Here is a 12,780-nt window from a genome sequence, read left to right as displayed (position 1 = left end):
GATCTAATTGCACCACAAGGTTGATGAATTCTGATGAATTCTGCACAGTCTTTAGGTGGGTTAACCACTTGAGCAAGGACATCCTTTAGTTCCCCTCGTAAACCCTGATGAACTAGTGTGGTCCTTTTTTCCTCAGGCCACCCAGCTTCAACGACTGGTCTGTTAAATGTTGCTATATATGTAAGCAAGTCTTGACTTCCTTGACGGAGTGACAAAAGTTTGTTATCTAATGCTTGACCTTGGGTATGACGAGCAAAGCGTTTTTCCATTTCCATCTGAAAACCCCCAAAGTCATGTAACAACGGGGCATCCTGACTTACCAATGGTACCGACCAATCCGCAGCACTGCCGCTCAGATATGACAAAACAAAAGCAACCCGCGCTTGGTCGTTAGGAAAAGCCCCAGGTCTGCAAAGGAAATGAAGACGACACTGGTTCATGAACGTTGCATACTTCTTGGGGTCATGGGGCAAGGGTCATGACAGGATCTGCCAGGAACTTCTGCCACAGCTCCAGCATTCTTCTTCTTCTAAGGTACTGTTCAAACCCGGTTGTTCGTTCTATCCGACCGCAGTGAAAGTGTTTTAAATCTTTCGCCAATCCGAGGACTTGTCCTTCTCTACTCTTTTAAGTAAATTTTCTTCAGACTAACTTAGTTTCGAACTCTTGGCAAAGACTTAAACGTGAACTACTCTGAACTGTGTGATCATCTGCAAAGACTCTGAAAAATTAACATTGGCCCAGGCCTATTGATTTGAATCCTCATTGTATTAAGCCTTTTCTAGATTGCCCTGCCTACTTACTTGTTGGTGCTGCTTGATTTTGAATAACTTTGTCTTTCCCTCCCTTTTTAACCCACCCCCACAAATATTTTATTTAAAAAGGTTTGTTTTTAGTAAAAAATTGAAAAAACAATACAGTCACTTCTTCCTCGAAAACATTAGATTCAGTCACTTCTATGGTATCGTCCTACCTTCCTAAGGATGGGTCCTTATCACTTGGGACAATAACTCACGATAACGACTCCTCCCTCAGGGTATAAGGCTATATTATAGATGATAATGGGAAAATTCTAACTGACCCTTTGGGTATTTTGTACTCGTGTATCCATTATTACAGTACATTGAATAGCCAGCGCAACCCCAAAACTGCTGGAGACATAGGTTTATTCCTTAAAGATCCACTTTTAGAAGAGTAATTGTTACCAACATTTTAACTGCAGCAGGCAGCCATAATGAATGAATCGGGAAATCTGGAATGCCATTAAAGGGATAGCAACAGGCAAAGCTCCTAGGGAAGGTTGAATTTCTTGGGAGGTTTATAAATCTATATGGCCTGTCCTGGGGAAGCACCCAATTTAGGTCATTCAAAATATTTCAAAGGAGGGACACCTCTGCCAAGTGGCAACTATTGTGCACTGGAATATTACCCGAGTAGGACAAAGATCCTATATGTCATGCATTCTGTAGAACTTTCATATCGCTTAATATTGAGAGTTAAACTCTTGCTTCTACTGTAGCCCAAATTGTTACAGATTTGGTGGTTGTTGAAGAAAATTGGTTCATTCCGAGGCTTAGTACTACCAAACAAATGAAATAGGCCTAAGATTTGATCGATATAGCTGCTTCAAGAGATAACACAAGTGACCCTTATCTTCTTGGATGCTGAGGAAGGGTTTCATAGGGTGTTTTAAGCAAGCAGCGATAAGAAGAATGACATTTCCAGCAGAGTTTTATGTTGCTGTTTAGTGCTTTGTCTGAGGCCCCTAGAGCTAAAGTAGGTATAGATTGTGATTTGTGAGGGACATCATTATTGCTACGAAGGCGTCTCCTTTCAACACTTCTTTTTGTCCTATTTTTGGAACGACTTGCAGCTCTAAACAGAAACAGTTCAGAGAGTCCTCCTTGTATCACAGTACATTTTAGAGATTTTAAATTTACATTAAATGCAGATGATACATGGTTACATCAGAGCTGCCTCAATCCTTCTCTGCAATTTATCACTTAGTCTACAATCTTCGGCTACACGTGTGGGTATACACTTTATGTCAATAAAAAACAACTAATGGCCTGAAATAAGGATGATAATAATATAGAAATTTAAAAGACGATTACTTATCTACGGGTATACATAAAGGAATGTTCATCAGATAACTAAACCATTGAAGGCATAGTAAATGTTCTCTATTTTTATGCTGTGACAAAAAATGGTTTAAAAAAATAAGTATGATATAAATTGGGTGTCAGCTGACCCAACACATCTGCTTCACTGAACAGAAAAATAAGCTAATACTAGTGCACAGAGCAAAGGATGCAGCAATTTGATTTTGAATGTTTCTCTTGTTGTTTTTCTGATCTTCTCTTCCTCTCTCTTCTGTTCACAGGTGGTGCAGATTATGATCGGGATCATGAATATTTTGTTAGGCGGTATTCTGGTTGCCACGGGATATCCACCCATTGCTATTATATGTGGTGTCGTATTTTGGGGGGGCATCCTTGTAAGTATGTCTCTTTAAATCATCATTTAAGTAAATCATTAAACAAGGAATCATTAAAGAAGACATTACTTTTTATGGACAATTTCACTTTTTCCTTTGTCGTTATCTGTATTTGGCAGAGCATATTCCTATTGCATTAGAGTTAGGTAAAAAATAATAAAAAGCCAAATCAAAAGATAACTGATTGTTCTTCCACCTAAAAGATAAAAAAAATGCTATCATGTCCTTATATTGCTCAACAAAACAGGTGATGGTTGGAAGGTTCAGAATTAATCTTTATCTCTCGCTTCACTCTGGGCACCCCTACATACCATCGTTCTTCAGCCTGCTAAGCCATTACAGAAAGGGGAAAGACCAGTTGCAAATCAGGGTTGGTTCCACCCCAAAAGGGGCATTCAGACCAAACTTCTTGGTCACATCTCTTCTGCACCAGACCACAAGCAACTCCAGACATGTTTCGGCCTCATTGGCATCATCAGTGAGGTGTAGCTTTGGTCTCTAGGCCCAGCAGGCTTGCCACCCATGTCTGGGTATACCCGTCCAACTCTGACAATAGGACAAAAAATAGGTTATGGCTGAAAGTTTTAGAATTAATCTTAACTTCTGGCATCACTCTGGGCAACCCTCCAGACCATTGTACTTCAGCCTGCCAAGCCATTACAGAAAGGAGAAATACCATTTGCAAATCAGGCCTGGACCCACCCCAAAAGAGGCAGTCCAGACCAAACTGCTTGGTCACATTCCTTCTGCATGAGATTGCAAGCGACCCCAGATATGCTTCTGCCTCATTAGGCATAATAAGTGATGTATAGCTTGGGTCTCTAGGCCCAACAGGCTCAGAACCCACATATGGGTAGAGCTGTCCCACTTGGGTTGACTATCTTGTCCTCATACCATCATGAAAATTTGAAACTGTGCATACCGAATAGAAACATTAGTCTGCAATGAGCATCAATTGACAGACACATGCATATAAATATGGTGTGTTCAAATATTCCCATTATAAAATTACATATAACGATTGGTTTTCCAGACTAGTTGCGAACCCTACCCAGACAGATTGTTGGGAAGGGGGGAACCCCGTCCCACCCCCCTAGGGGCTTTATAGTGAGGCGAGATGCATTTGAATCACTGTGATGGGCCAGGGGGGAGGGGAGCAGTGAAATCAATATAATCAACCCACATAGTGTAGCGCAGGGCGCAAGCAACATTATTATTTTGCGTAGATATTAGTAATAATAGGTACCAGGTAAGGCCAGCGCAGCAAATGTGGCATTGCATGCATTAGGCCCACATTGCGAGACAAGGGAAATCTCCAACTATGCCCGAGCTCCCATGAAGATAGCCCACACCCCAACCGCCACAACGCCTATTCATTGTTCTAACAGTGTTGTAAAGATGTGTTTTTTACTCAAGAGGAATGTGCCCTACAAGGCCGTGATCACAGACCGGCACCTGGTCTGCATGTTATGTCACACTGGCCAAAGTATAACCCGGCCCATCCCCAGGCGACCGCAAGTTATAGCTCATATAACTGACTAAACCTCAAGACCCCTGAATTCCATGGCACGAGGTGCCCTTTGACCACCAGCCCCAAGTAACAACGTCCCGGGAGGATAGCTCAGCGGCAGCGTGCGCGTCTTGGAAGCAAGACGACAGGAAGCAACAACAGGTTCGATCCCCGGGTCCGCGCTTAGAAACCTCTGGGTGTTTAAGCGCGTTATAAATACGTAACTAAGACAAAAAAGAAACACAATTACGCAACTAAGAAAAACAAACAATTCCTGTAACAGCGACTCGATGCCTGCGGGCTGTGTGAGCGCTTTATAAATGTTAAATAAATAAATAAATAAATAACAAGTCCTGGAATGTTCAAAGAGGATGGACAGGGCACGCCATTGTAGCGAGGTGCTGGGAGGGATAAATTATAGTTTAAAATAAGGGTGGGGACCTTGGAGCCGGATGGCGCAGAATGGAGTGAGTGAAATGTGTGTGTGAAGGTTAAAGTGTCCCAGAACCTTCTTTGTGCTCTACTTGAGGCCTGCCAGGTGCACAGTATAGTGATAAAACTGCATTATGTCAGAAGTGTAGTTCATTTGTTCTTTGACCTTCGAACGTGAGAAGATCATCACTACAGCACCCACGTGATGGAAGACGGATGGATTGGGCTGGAACCAATGGCCTGGCATCTCTTATGGAGCTGGTGGATCATGTATAGGCACCCACCAACCAGCCGTCTGGGATGTTACTATGTGTATTGCATCATGTATGATGGTGTTTCACTTTATAAGATTCTGCTTGTACTCCTTTTTGGCAGAACGTTCTTAGCAGCAGAGTTCTTTGCTTTTGCTCTCATCTGTGTGTGAGATTAAAACTTGTCATCCTTACAAGATCGACTTGGGGCTTTCTTCCCGAGCGGGTTGTATTCTCTCTGATGTGATCATTCAGGGACTTGCCTTCAATTTGTGACCACAGCGTGATCCCAGCGCCCCCTGTATTTGCGGAGGCCTCGAGGTGGATTCTCCAGAAGGAGCCACACCCACCTACAGCGACTGGTTCCGAGTGGTTTAGCAGGAGCCATTTTAAGAGAAATCCTCTCTGCTCTTTGAAGCAGGGCGCAGCTGCGAGGAGAGTGTGGGTCTGTGTTGGAACCCTGTGATGGAGGAGTTCGGGTGAACACGCACATGTGAGTAGACTCTTGTAAGCGATAACAAGTAGGGGACAGATGAATGGGGAAGTGTGAGATGTGTGAGCACATGGAGAGCGAGGTTGTTGGTGTGACGTGGGTGAGGTTTGTGTTATTTTTTGTTTGTACTGTGAAGAGATTATTTCAAAGAGATTTTTTCGGTAAGGCATTATAAGGTAAGGCAAAACTAAGGTGGGGAGCCCCTCCTCGGAAGGGGAGGGGAGTTGGTACCACAAGACAGTATATTTTTTAAAGGAGGAATATAGAAATAAAACTAATAATTATAATAGGCCTGGAATAAGTAGTGATTGTTATTTTAGCTTGTTATTCTGTTGTATTGTATTCATGTTTTGTTGGGTAAAGAACAGGCCCTCGAAGGGGCAGTAATTGTGTATGTTGCAGTGTGGTCTGGCATTGGATGGTTTCACAGAGTGGTATATGTGTGCAAGGAAAGGGGACATAAAAGGGTGGGGATTGATGTTCATTCTTTTTGGTTACAAGCAAGCAGCAGCGTTCGTGGCAAGTTAGCTGGACTTTGCGGGGTCAGTAAGAGATAGACATTACTAGCATGGGGGAGGATTACAAAATAGAGCACATGTATAAGGCCCTACCACTGTATCGTGACAGGGTGGATAAATATCATAAGCATGGCCAGGGCAGGGCTCACACAATAAGAGTATTTTGGAACACATGTCCACATTTTTAGTAGCTAAGTATAAGGGGAAGCAGCTCCAGAAGAGAGGCATATGTTCGAAGACACAGAGGACCAAGGGGATGGAGGAGAGGTGCAGAGACAGAGAGATGGAAGGTGCAGGAAAGGAGAAGGAGAGGGCGGGGAAACAGCAGAGCGTGGGCGATTATATCCCTTGACATCGTGTCCTGCAGAAGAGTACTCAAACCCAATCTATGTACCCATTGCTATAGGGACCCCTCCTGCTATGGTAGGGGCCCCTTCAGCACCAGTAACATCACAGGCTACCGCTCCCACACCACCATGCGCACACCCGCTTGAAATATCGGTATCCGCGTATGTCAGGTCAAGAGATTTTGAGAACAGGTTGGCAGAGTTGTTAACAGAATTGTACAGGATACAAGAATCCTCAAGAGAGGTGAGAGATGTACGGGCACCGGAAGATGGATTAGGAGAATGGAGATCAGGAGATTTATTGCTTAGAATGAATTGGGGAGGAATAAAAAATGTATGTGTCGTAAAGGAAGGAGGCAGGGTAAGTGGATGTATTTTGGAGCAGATACGATGGTGGGAGATATCGAGAGGGAGGATGATAGTGACTCGTTCACTGAGGACCAGGGTGAAGAAGAAAGGGACAAAGTGGCGGCTGAGAGTACCCCCCGAGCAGGAGGCATATGGGGGAGGAGCAGGTTGAGGAATAGAACCGACCGGATTGCGACAGTAAGAAAAAGGGGAAGTGTAAAGAAGGGCATGAGAAGTGGGGTAAAGATGCAGATTCCCCCAATACATAAGGGGGTGGGGAGAACACAGTATGTGCACTGGCTCCAGATGGATAAGAATAATTTAATTAAGTCCCTCCCACAGCTCACAGCAGGAGCAAGCAAGTGGGTATACAAATTTGAAAAGCAAACAGCAGGGGTGCCCTTGGCAAAAGGGGATCTTAAGAGCTTGATTGTTGCTATAATCAGAGACCAGGCTGGGGACGTATGGGTTAAAGCTGGGTATCCAGGAATAACCTTGGGGATGAAGAACATGATGAGCACTTTTTAACGCAATTGGGGCCTGAGTGTGGGGTGCGTTACAGAGGTCTTTCCCGGATACCCCCGATTTGCAGTCCCTAGTGCAGTGTATAATGGGGGATGATGAGGATCCAGCTAAATTCATTCTTAAATTACAAGAGATGTGGAGAGCTGAGACGGGAGGACTGTGGGATCACTCAATATCCTTCTTCTACTTTATTGTAAAAAGAGGGTTGCCAAATGAAGTGCAGAATGCTTTACATAAAATTGTATGTATCCAGGCAAAGGGGTGGCCGAAATACAGAGTATAATAGTGCATCATTGCAAAAGGATTAAGGAACTGGAGAGGGAAACAGCTCAAAGGAGTCAGGTGGAGGAAGCGAACTGGTAGAAAAGAAATTGGCAAAAGTTGTCGCCCAAGCCCCTGTTTCGACGCCAGTACAGGTGGAGCCGACAGAAAGCACCCAGCAGGTCGTGAGCGCCACTATTGCCGCATTCTGGGCTGAAGGAAGACAAGGACAGTGGGGCGGGGGACAACAGTATCCCGGCCCACAGTGGCAACAAGGAGGACCGCATCGAGGAATAGCGAGATTTCGAGGACCAAGAGGAGGTGGTTTTGGACCCAGGGTCAAGGATATCAGAACCAAGGGTATCCACAGGGGCAACACCAAACACATAACCAGCAGCCTCAAGCATCTGACATGCAAGTGCAGCATCTGCCACAGCAACAGCAGGGTGGTGCTGCCCTCTTGAGCAGAGTACCAAGTGGGGCTACTGCTCCCTTTAGAGGAGCAGCAGGGATGGGGCAATCCCTTCTCGTTCCCTGGAACAAACACATATCTTGATTAGGACAGCCCACAGAGAGCACTCGCATGTCCGGTATTGTCAACGACCATCCACCCTGAAGAGGAACATTTTTATGGTGGAATCGGGTGCAACAAAATCATGTATCATGGAGGGAAATGTTCCCTTATCAGGAACATATCTTGATGGGCAGGGATTCTCTGAGTCTATTTCCAAGGTTCCATACACTGAGGAGCTGGACTTAAAGGTGGGAGGCAACGTAGTTGGGGTGCCCTTACTATATTCTGAACGTTCCCCTGTTAATTGACTAGGTAGGGACCTGCTCAGCAAATTAAACCTGACAATATCATTTACAGATAGTGGTATAGTTTGCTCCACGCATGGGGTGTGCAGTATGAGAGTGATGTTGATAACACACACAATGACAAGGGAGGTGGTGGTTGGCGTGACTCCCATGGAACCTGATATGTTCATTTATGGTGTTACTGTGCTCATGGAGATGGTGCCCCAGATTGCCAAACAGTGTTGGCGAGTGCCCACAGATTTTATTTTTCGTCCAGCAGTGTCACATGAGGTGGTGGTGGGAACAATATTGTCGCTGGATTTTCAGGTATTGCTGATTTGCGACAAAAGGGTTGTTGTGTTAGGAATTGACAGGGACTGGTGTGAGTGGCTCACAGTGCTCTGTGTAGATCCAATGGTACAGCTAAAGGAAATGACAGATGACGAGTTGTTTGAGAATAACAACAAAGATGGAGAGATAATATTAGAGATCTGTATCCCCTGTGACATAATGGTACAGTACCAAAGGGTGCAGTACCCCAATATTAACTCCACCCTATTTTTTGACAAAGACACATGCTTCTACAGCTGTGGATCACAAATCCACATGATGTTGGATTACTGAAAGACATGACCCCTCAGCTTATAACACTAAAGCCAGTTGCGGTGCTGCCCAGGGTAAGACAATATCCATTATCAAGAGAGGCAGAGGAGGGTATTAGAAAAACAATAAAGGTCTTATTGGACATGGGGATCATTGTGCCATCGACATCTCTGTGTAATACAGTGATATACCCTGTAAAGAAATCAACAGGGGGCAATTAGAGAATGATCCAAGATTTTGCGCCCCCACAATGACGTGGTGCAAAAATAATTTCCAGCTGTTCTGAATCCTGCGACAATTTTTTGCAGCATCCCCAAAGAGGCCAAACACTTCACTGTAGCGGATTTGAAAAATACATTCTTTTCAATACCACTCCATCCTGAGTCGAGGTACCTCACAGCATTTACACAGGGCCAGCTGCGGTTACCAGAGAGGTACTGTGAGAGCCCAGGTATTTTTAACAGGATATTGCATGCTGATTTAGGGAACATTCAGAAGCCTAGCACGATTATCCAGCACATGGACAACCTGCTAATGTGTAGTGACAGTGAACTGCACTGCCGAAGGGACTCCATTGCACTTCTACATTTGCTGGCCTGTAAGGGGTACACGGTCGACAAGGCCAAGTTGCAATGTTGTCAACAGGTGGTGCTCTATCTGGGGCTGTTTATATCTGCGAATGGTAAAAGAATACTACCCGATAGGGCAGCATCAGTACACGACACCCCCTGACCCACTTTAGTTAAAGAAATGCAGAGGTTTCTGGGCCTGTGCAACTACTGTAAGGAATAGATCTTTGATTACGCAGCATACACGAGGTACGCAGCATACACAAGCCCACTCTTGCAGGCTCTTAATGAAGCACAAAAAACAAAGGACCATAAGTTACAGTGGACAGCAGACATGATCAAACAATTCAACGATTTAAAAGAAGTCAATAGTTCGGCGCCAGTACTGGCCACCCCAGATTACACACAGGAATTTGACTTGTTTTCACATTCAGATGGCCAGCTTATGACAGCAGTACTGACTCGGAAGAGCACAATGGGCCATAAGCCATTGTCCTATTATAGCAGTACTTTGGATGCAGTGATGCAAGGGCAGTTCACGTGTGAACAAGCTTTAGCAGCTGCTGCTTTTGCGATAGAGACAACTTCTACAATTGTAATGGGTTGTTCAGTTACGTTGTACGTGGAACATTCTTTGTTGGCCATTCTAGAAAGGTCCAAATCTACTCTGACTACACAAAGATCTTCAGCGTATGAGGTTATCATCTCTAAACCCCATATTCATCTGGTTAAATGCAAAACAGTGAGCCCTGACACCTTTTTAACAGACATGCCTACTGCAGAGGACTTAACGATCCACAACTGTGCCCCATATGAGGGGGAGGAGGATGACATCCCCAAAGTATGGTACTGTGCATTAACAGAGGCTGAGATACTTTTCGTTAATGGGTCTTCCACAATAGATCAACAGAACTGGCAAAGACGGACAGGGGCAGCAGTGGTACGACTTGAGGAAGGAAAGTACAAGATGGTGGTCATGAAAAGGTTTCCCATGCATTATTCTGCACAGGCAGCGGAACTCATAGTGCTCATTGAATCATTGACAGCGTCCAAAGGGTGCTATGTCAGAATATATTCAGACTCTGCATACTTCACAACAACAGTGTACGCCAGTCTATCCTTCTGGAAGGAGGGGGGTTTCGGAGGGCGGATGGATCCCCAGTGCAACATGCGGTACTGTTAGAAATACTGATATAATTATTGTCCCAGCCATCTGCTGTGGCAGTCGTCAAATGCGCCGCCCACACTAACGGGACAGACAAAATATCTATGGGGAATGCAGCTGCCGATGCGGCAGCCAAAATGGCAGCGTATCTGCCAAATGAAATAGCCACTGAATACGTTGCGACAGCCCCACCGGTAAGCGAACATCCAACACCTTACACAGCACGGCCCGTCTCCCAGATTATCGAGCTACAAAGAAGGGCACCTGAAAAGGAGAAAAAGCTGTGGCCACGGAGAGGTTGCAAGCAATCCCGACAGATCCGTTATGGAGGCAAGAGAGCCCCAGGAAGACAGTAATGCCCCAGGAGCTGTTAGCCATAAACTTTGAACAGTTATACTACCCATCGCACAGCTTGAAGCAGCACATAGCAGCAGATATACAGGAGGACTGGTGTATACCAATTATCTAGGAAAGCATTACAGAAATGGTCGTACATTGCACCACATGTCGAAGTTTCAGTACTGGGATGACACTACGGATGTTACGGGGCACCTTGCCCCGCCCTACTGGGCCGTTCCGCTAATTACACATAGATTACGCTGACATGGGTGAGCACTGTAAAGGCTCTATTTACCTCATTGTAGTGGTTTGCCCTTTCACAAGTTGGGTGGAATCAGGGCCGTGTGCACATCCGGATGCCGTGTGTGCTGCCAGATTTTTAGTATGTGAGGTTTTCCCTCGATGGTGTGTGTGCGAGGTTCTAAGGTCAGACAACGGCACACTTTTTTCAATACATTATTTTAGCATGTCACAGCACTACTCGGCATTAAGCACAGGATGTGTTCAATTTACCACCACATGCCAACGGCATTGTGGAGAGGATCAATGGGCTCTTCGAAAGTACTGGGTGCACTGTTTGCCCCTGGCCCTCTTCAGTTTCTGCACATCACCATTTGTCACCTCACGAAGTGGTCACTGATCGGCATATGCACACCCCTATATCCCCTATAAGACAAGCTTCAGACACACATAGGGCAGCAGCAGTGCTAGGCAATGAGTTTAAAGATTATTTGACCACTCTAACTAGGGCAATTAAATATGTTTCCCGACAGAGTGCACCTCTCAGGATTGAGACAACAGAAACACTGGATGTCGTGACTACTGCAGCGATAGATCCCGAGCATATGAACACACAACCGCTGCTACCTGGGAACTTCATATACGTCCGCAATTTTGTGCGCAGGTGGAATAACCCTCGGTGCCAGGGGCCCTAAGAGTTGGTGTTTTGTACTCCCCTCACAGTGAAAGTGAAGGAATTGCACTATTGGGTCCAACTCTTTGACATTCGTAGGGCACCTCCAGATAGTACACTGGTACACCAGTTATTTTAAAAGGAAAATACTTGTAACCCATCTACCTCACCGGCATGTCCAGGTGTAATACGTGTGTGGTAGCACCCTCCAGTGGCATGCCGATGCTTAGCTGCTAGCTCCGTATCTTTCTTTTTTTAGGAGCACTTTATTTTTCTTTCTTCTCTCTTTCATTTCTTTCTTCTCTCTCTCTCTCTCTTTTCCTCTTTCTTTGTGTAAAAGATATGTCTTGTGTGTCTCTCCTTTTTTGCTGCTTGTGTTCTCATTTCAGGAAAGTAGAAGATGGACGGGACTAATGTAAATAATGTGTTAAGTAGGGACCCAAGGTGTAGATGCACGAATGAGAAAATATGGACTTATGTTTATTATTTTGGGTTGACCATTATCGCAGGTCTGTGTGTGATATGGGAATAGAGTCTTACCTGTAACTCCATTTCTCCAGCATTGGTATCTTTCATGGATTCACATGCTTAGAATATTCCCCGTCGTCAGGCTGGGAATCCTCGGTAAGTTATATAGACATTTTCCATAGGAAAAAATGCCAACACTTTTGTGTCCTATCTACGTCGTTTTGGGCCGCGCACGCCGGCGCCACTAGGACGTAGTGGTATATATAGCTCCGCCCTCGCGGCTCCCTCAGATTTCAGCCCCCAAAGTAGTATGGGGGGATCTCTGGTTTGCATGCTCAGGGGAGGCCGGAGGGCGCATGAGAATCCATGAAAGATACCAATGCTGGAGAAATGGAGTTACAGGTAAGGAACTATTCCCTTCTCCAGCATTGGATCTTTCATGGATTCACATGCTTAGAATAGATTGTATAGCAGTATCCCCCTACATTGGAGGCGTGTATGCAAACCAACATCACAACTAGCACAGTGCCCACTTACTATGGCAACACATTACATTACAGCATGTTCACTGCACAAGCACAGTGCCCACTTACTATGGTAACACATTACATTAAAGCATGCTCACTGAAAAAGACACGACACTTGAAAGCCTAGTTGCCGAAGGATGCAACCCCACTTGGGGCTTACCTTATTGGAACAGGTGACGTAGTACTGCCCGCCCCATCTGTGTATCTTCAGCATGT

The 12,780-nt window shown here is 45.1% G+C and overlaps 1 protein-coding gene across 2 annotated transcripts in view; it reads left to right on the top strand.

Moving 5' to 3' along the window:
• Positions 1–12,780, top strand: part of LOC138497705 (membrane-spanning 4-domains subfamily A member 4A-like) — a 558,077-nt gene that overhangs the window by 291,909 nt on the left and 253,388 nt on the right. For both annotated transcript variants that reach the window (XM_069621329.1, XM_069621328.1), the window contains exon 3: positions 2,384–2,497. In XM_069621329.1, coding sequence (XP_069477430.1) covers positions 2,384–2,497 — 114 coding nt within the window. The remainder of the gene's footprint in view (positions 1–2,383; positions 2,498–12,780) is intronic.

This window comes from Ambystoma mexicanum, chromosome 5q, assembly GCF_040938575.1.
Source record: "Ambystoma mexicanum isolate Mex_15411 chromosome 5q, UKY_AmexF1_1, whole genome shotgun sequence".
NCBI classification, from domain to species: domain Eukaryota; kingdom Metazoa; phylum Chordata; class Amphibia; order Caudata; family Ambystomatidae; genus Ambystoma; species Ambystoma mexicanum.
The sequence above is the reverse complement of the archived record's forward strand: the minus strand, read 5'-3'. Positions and strand labels throughout refer to the sequence as shown.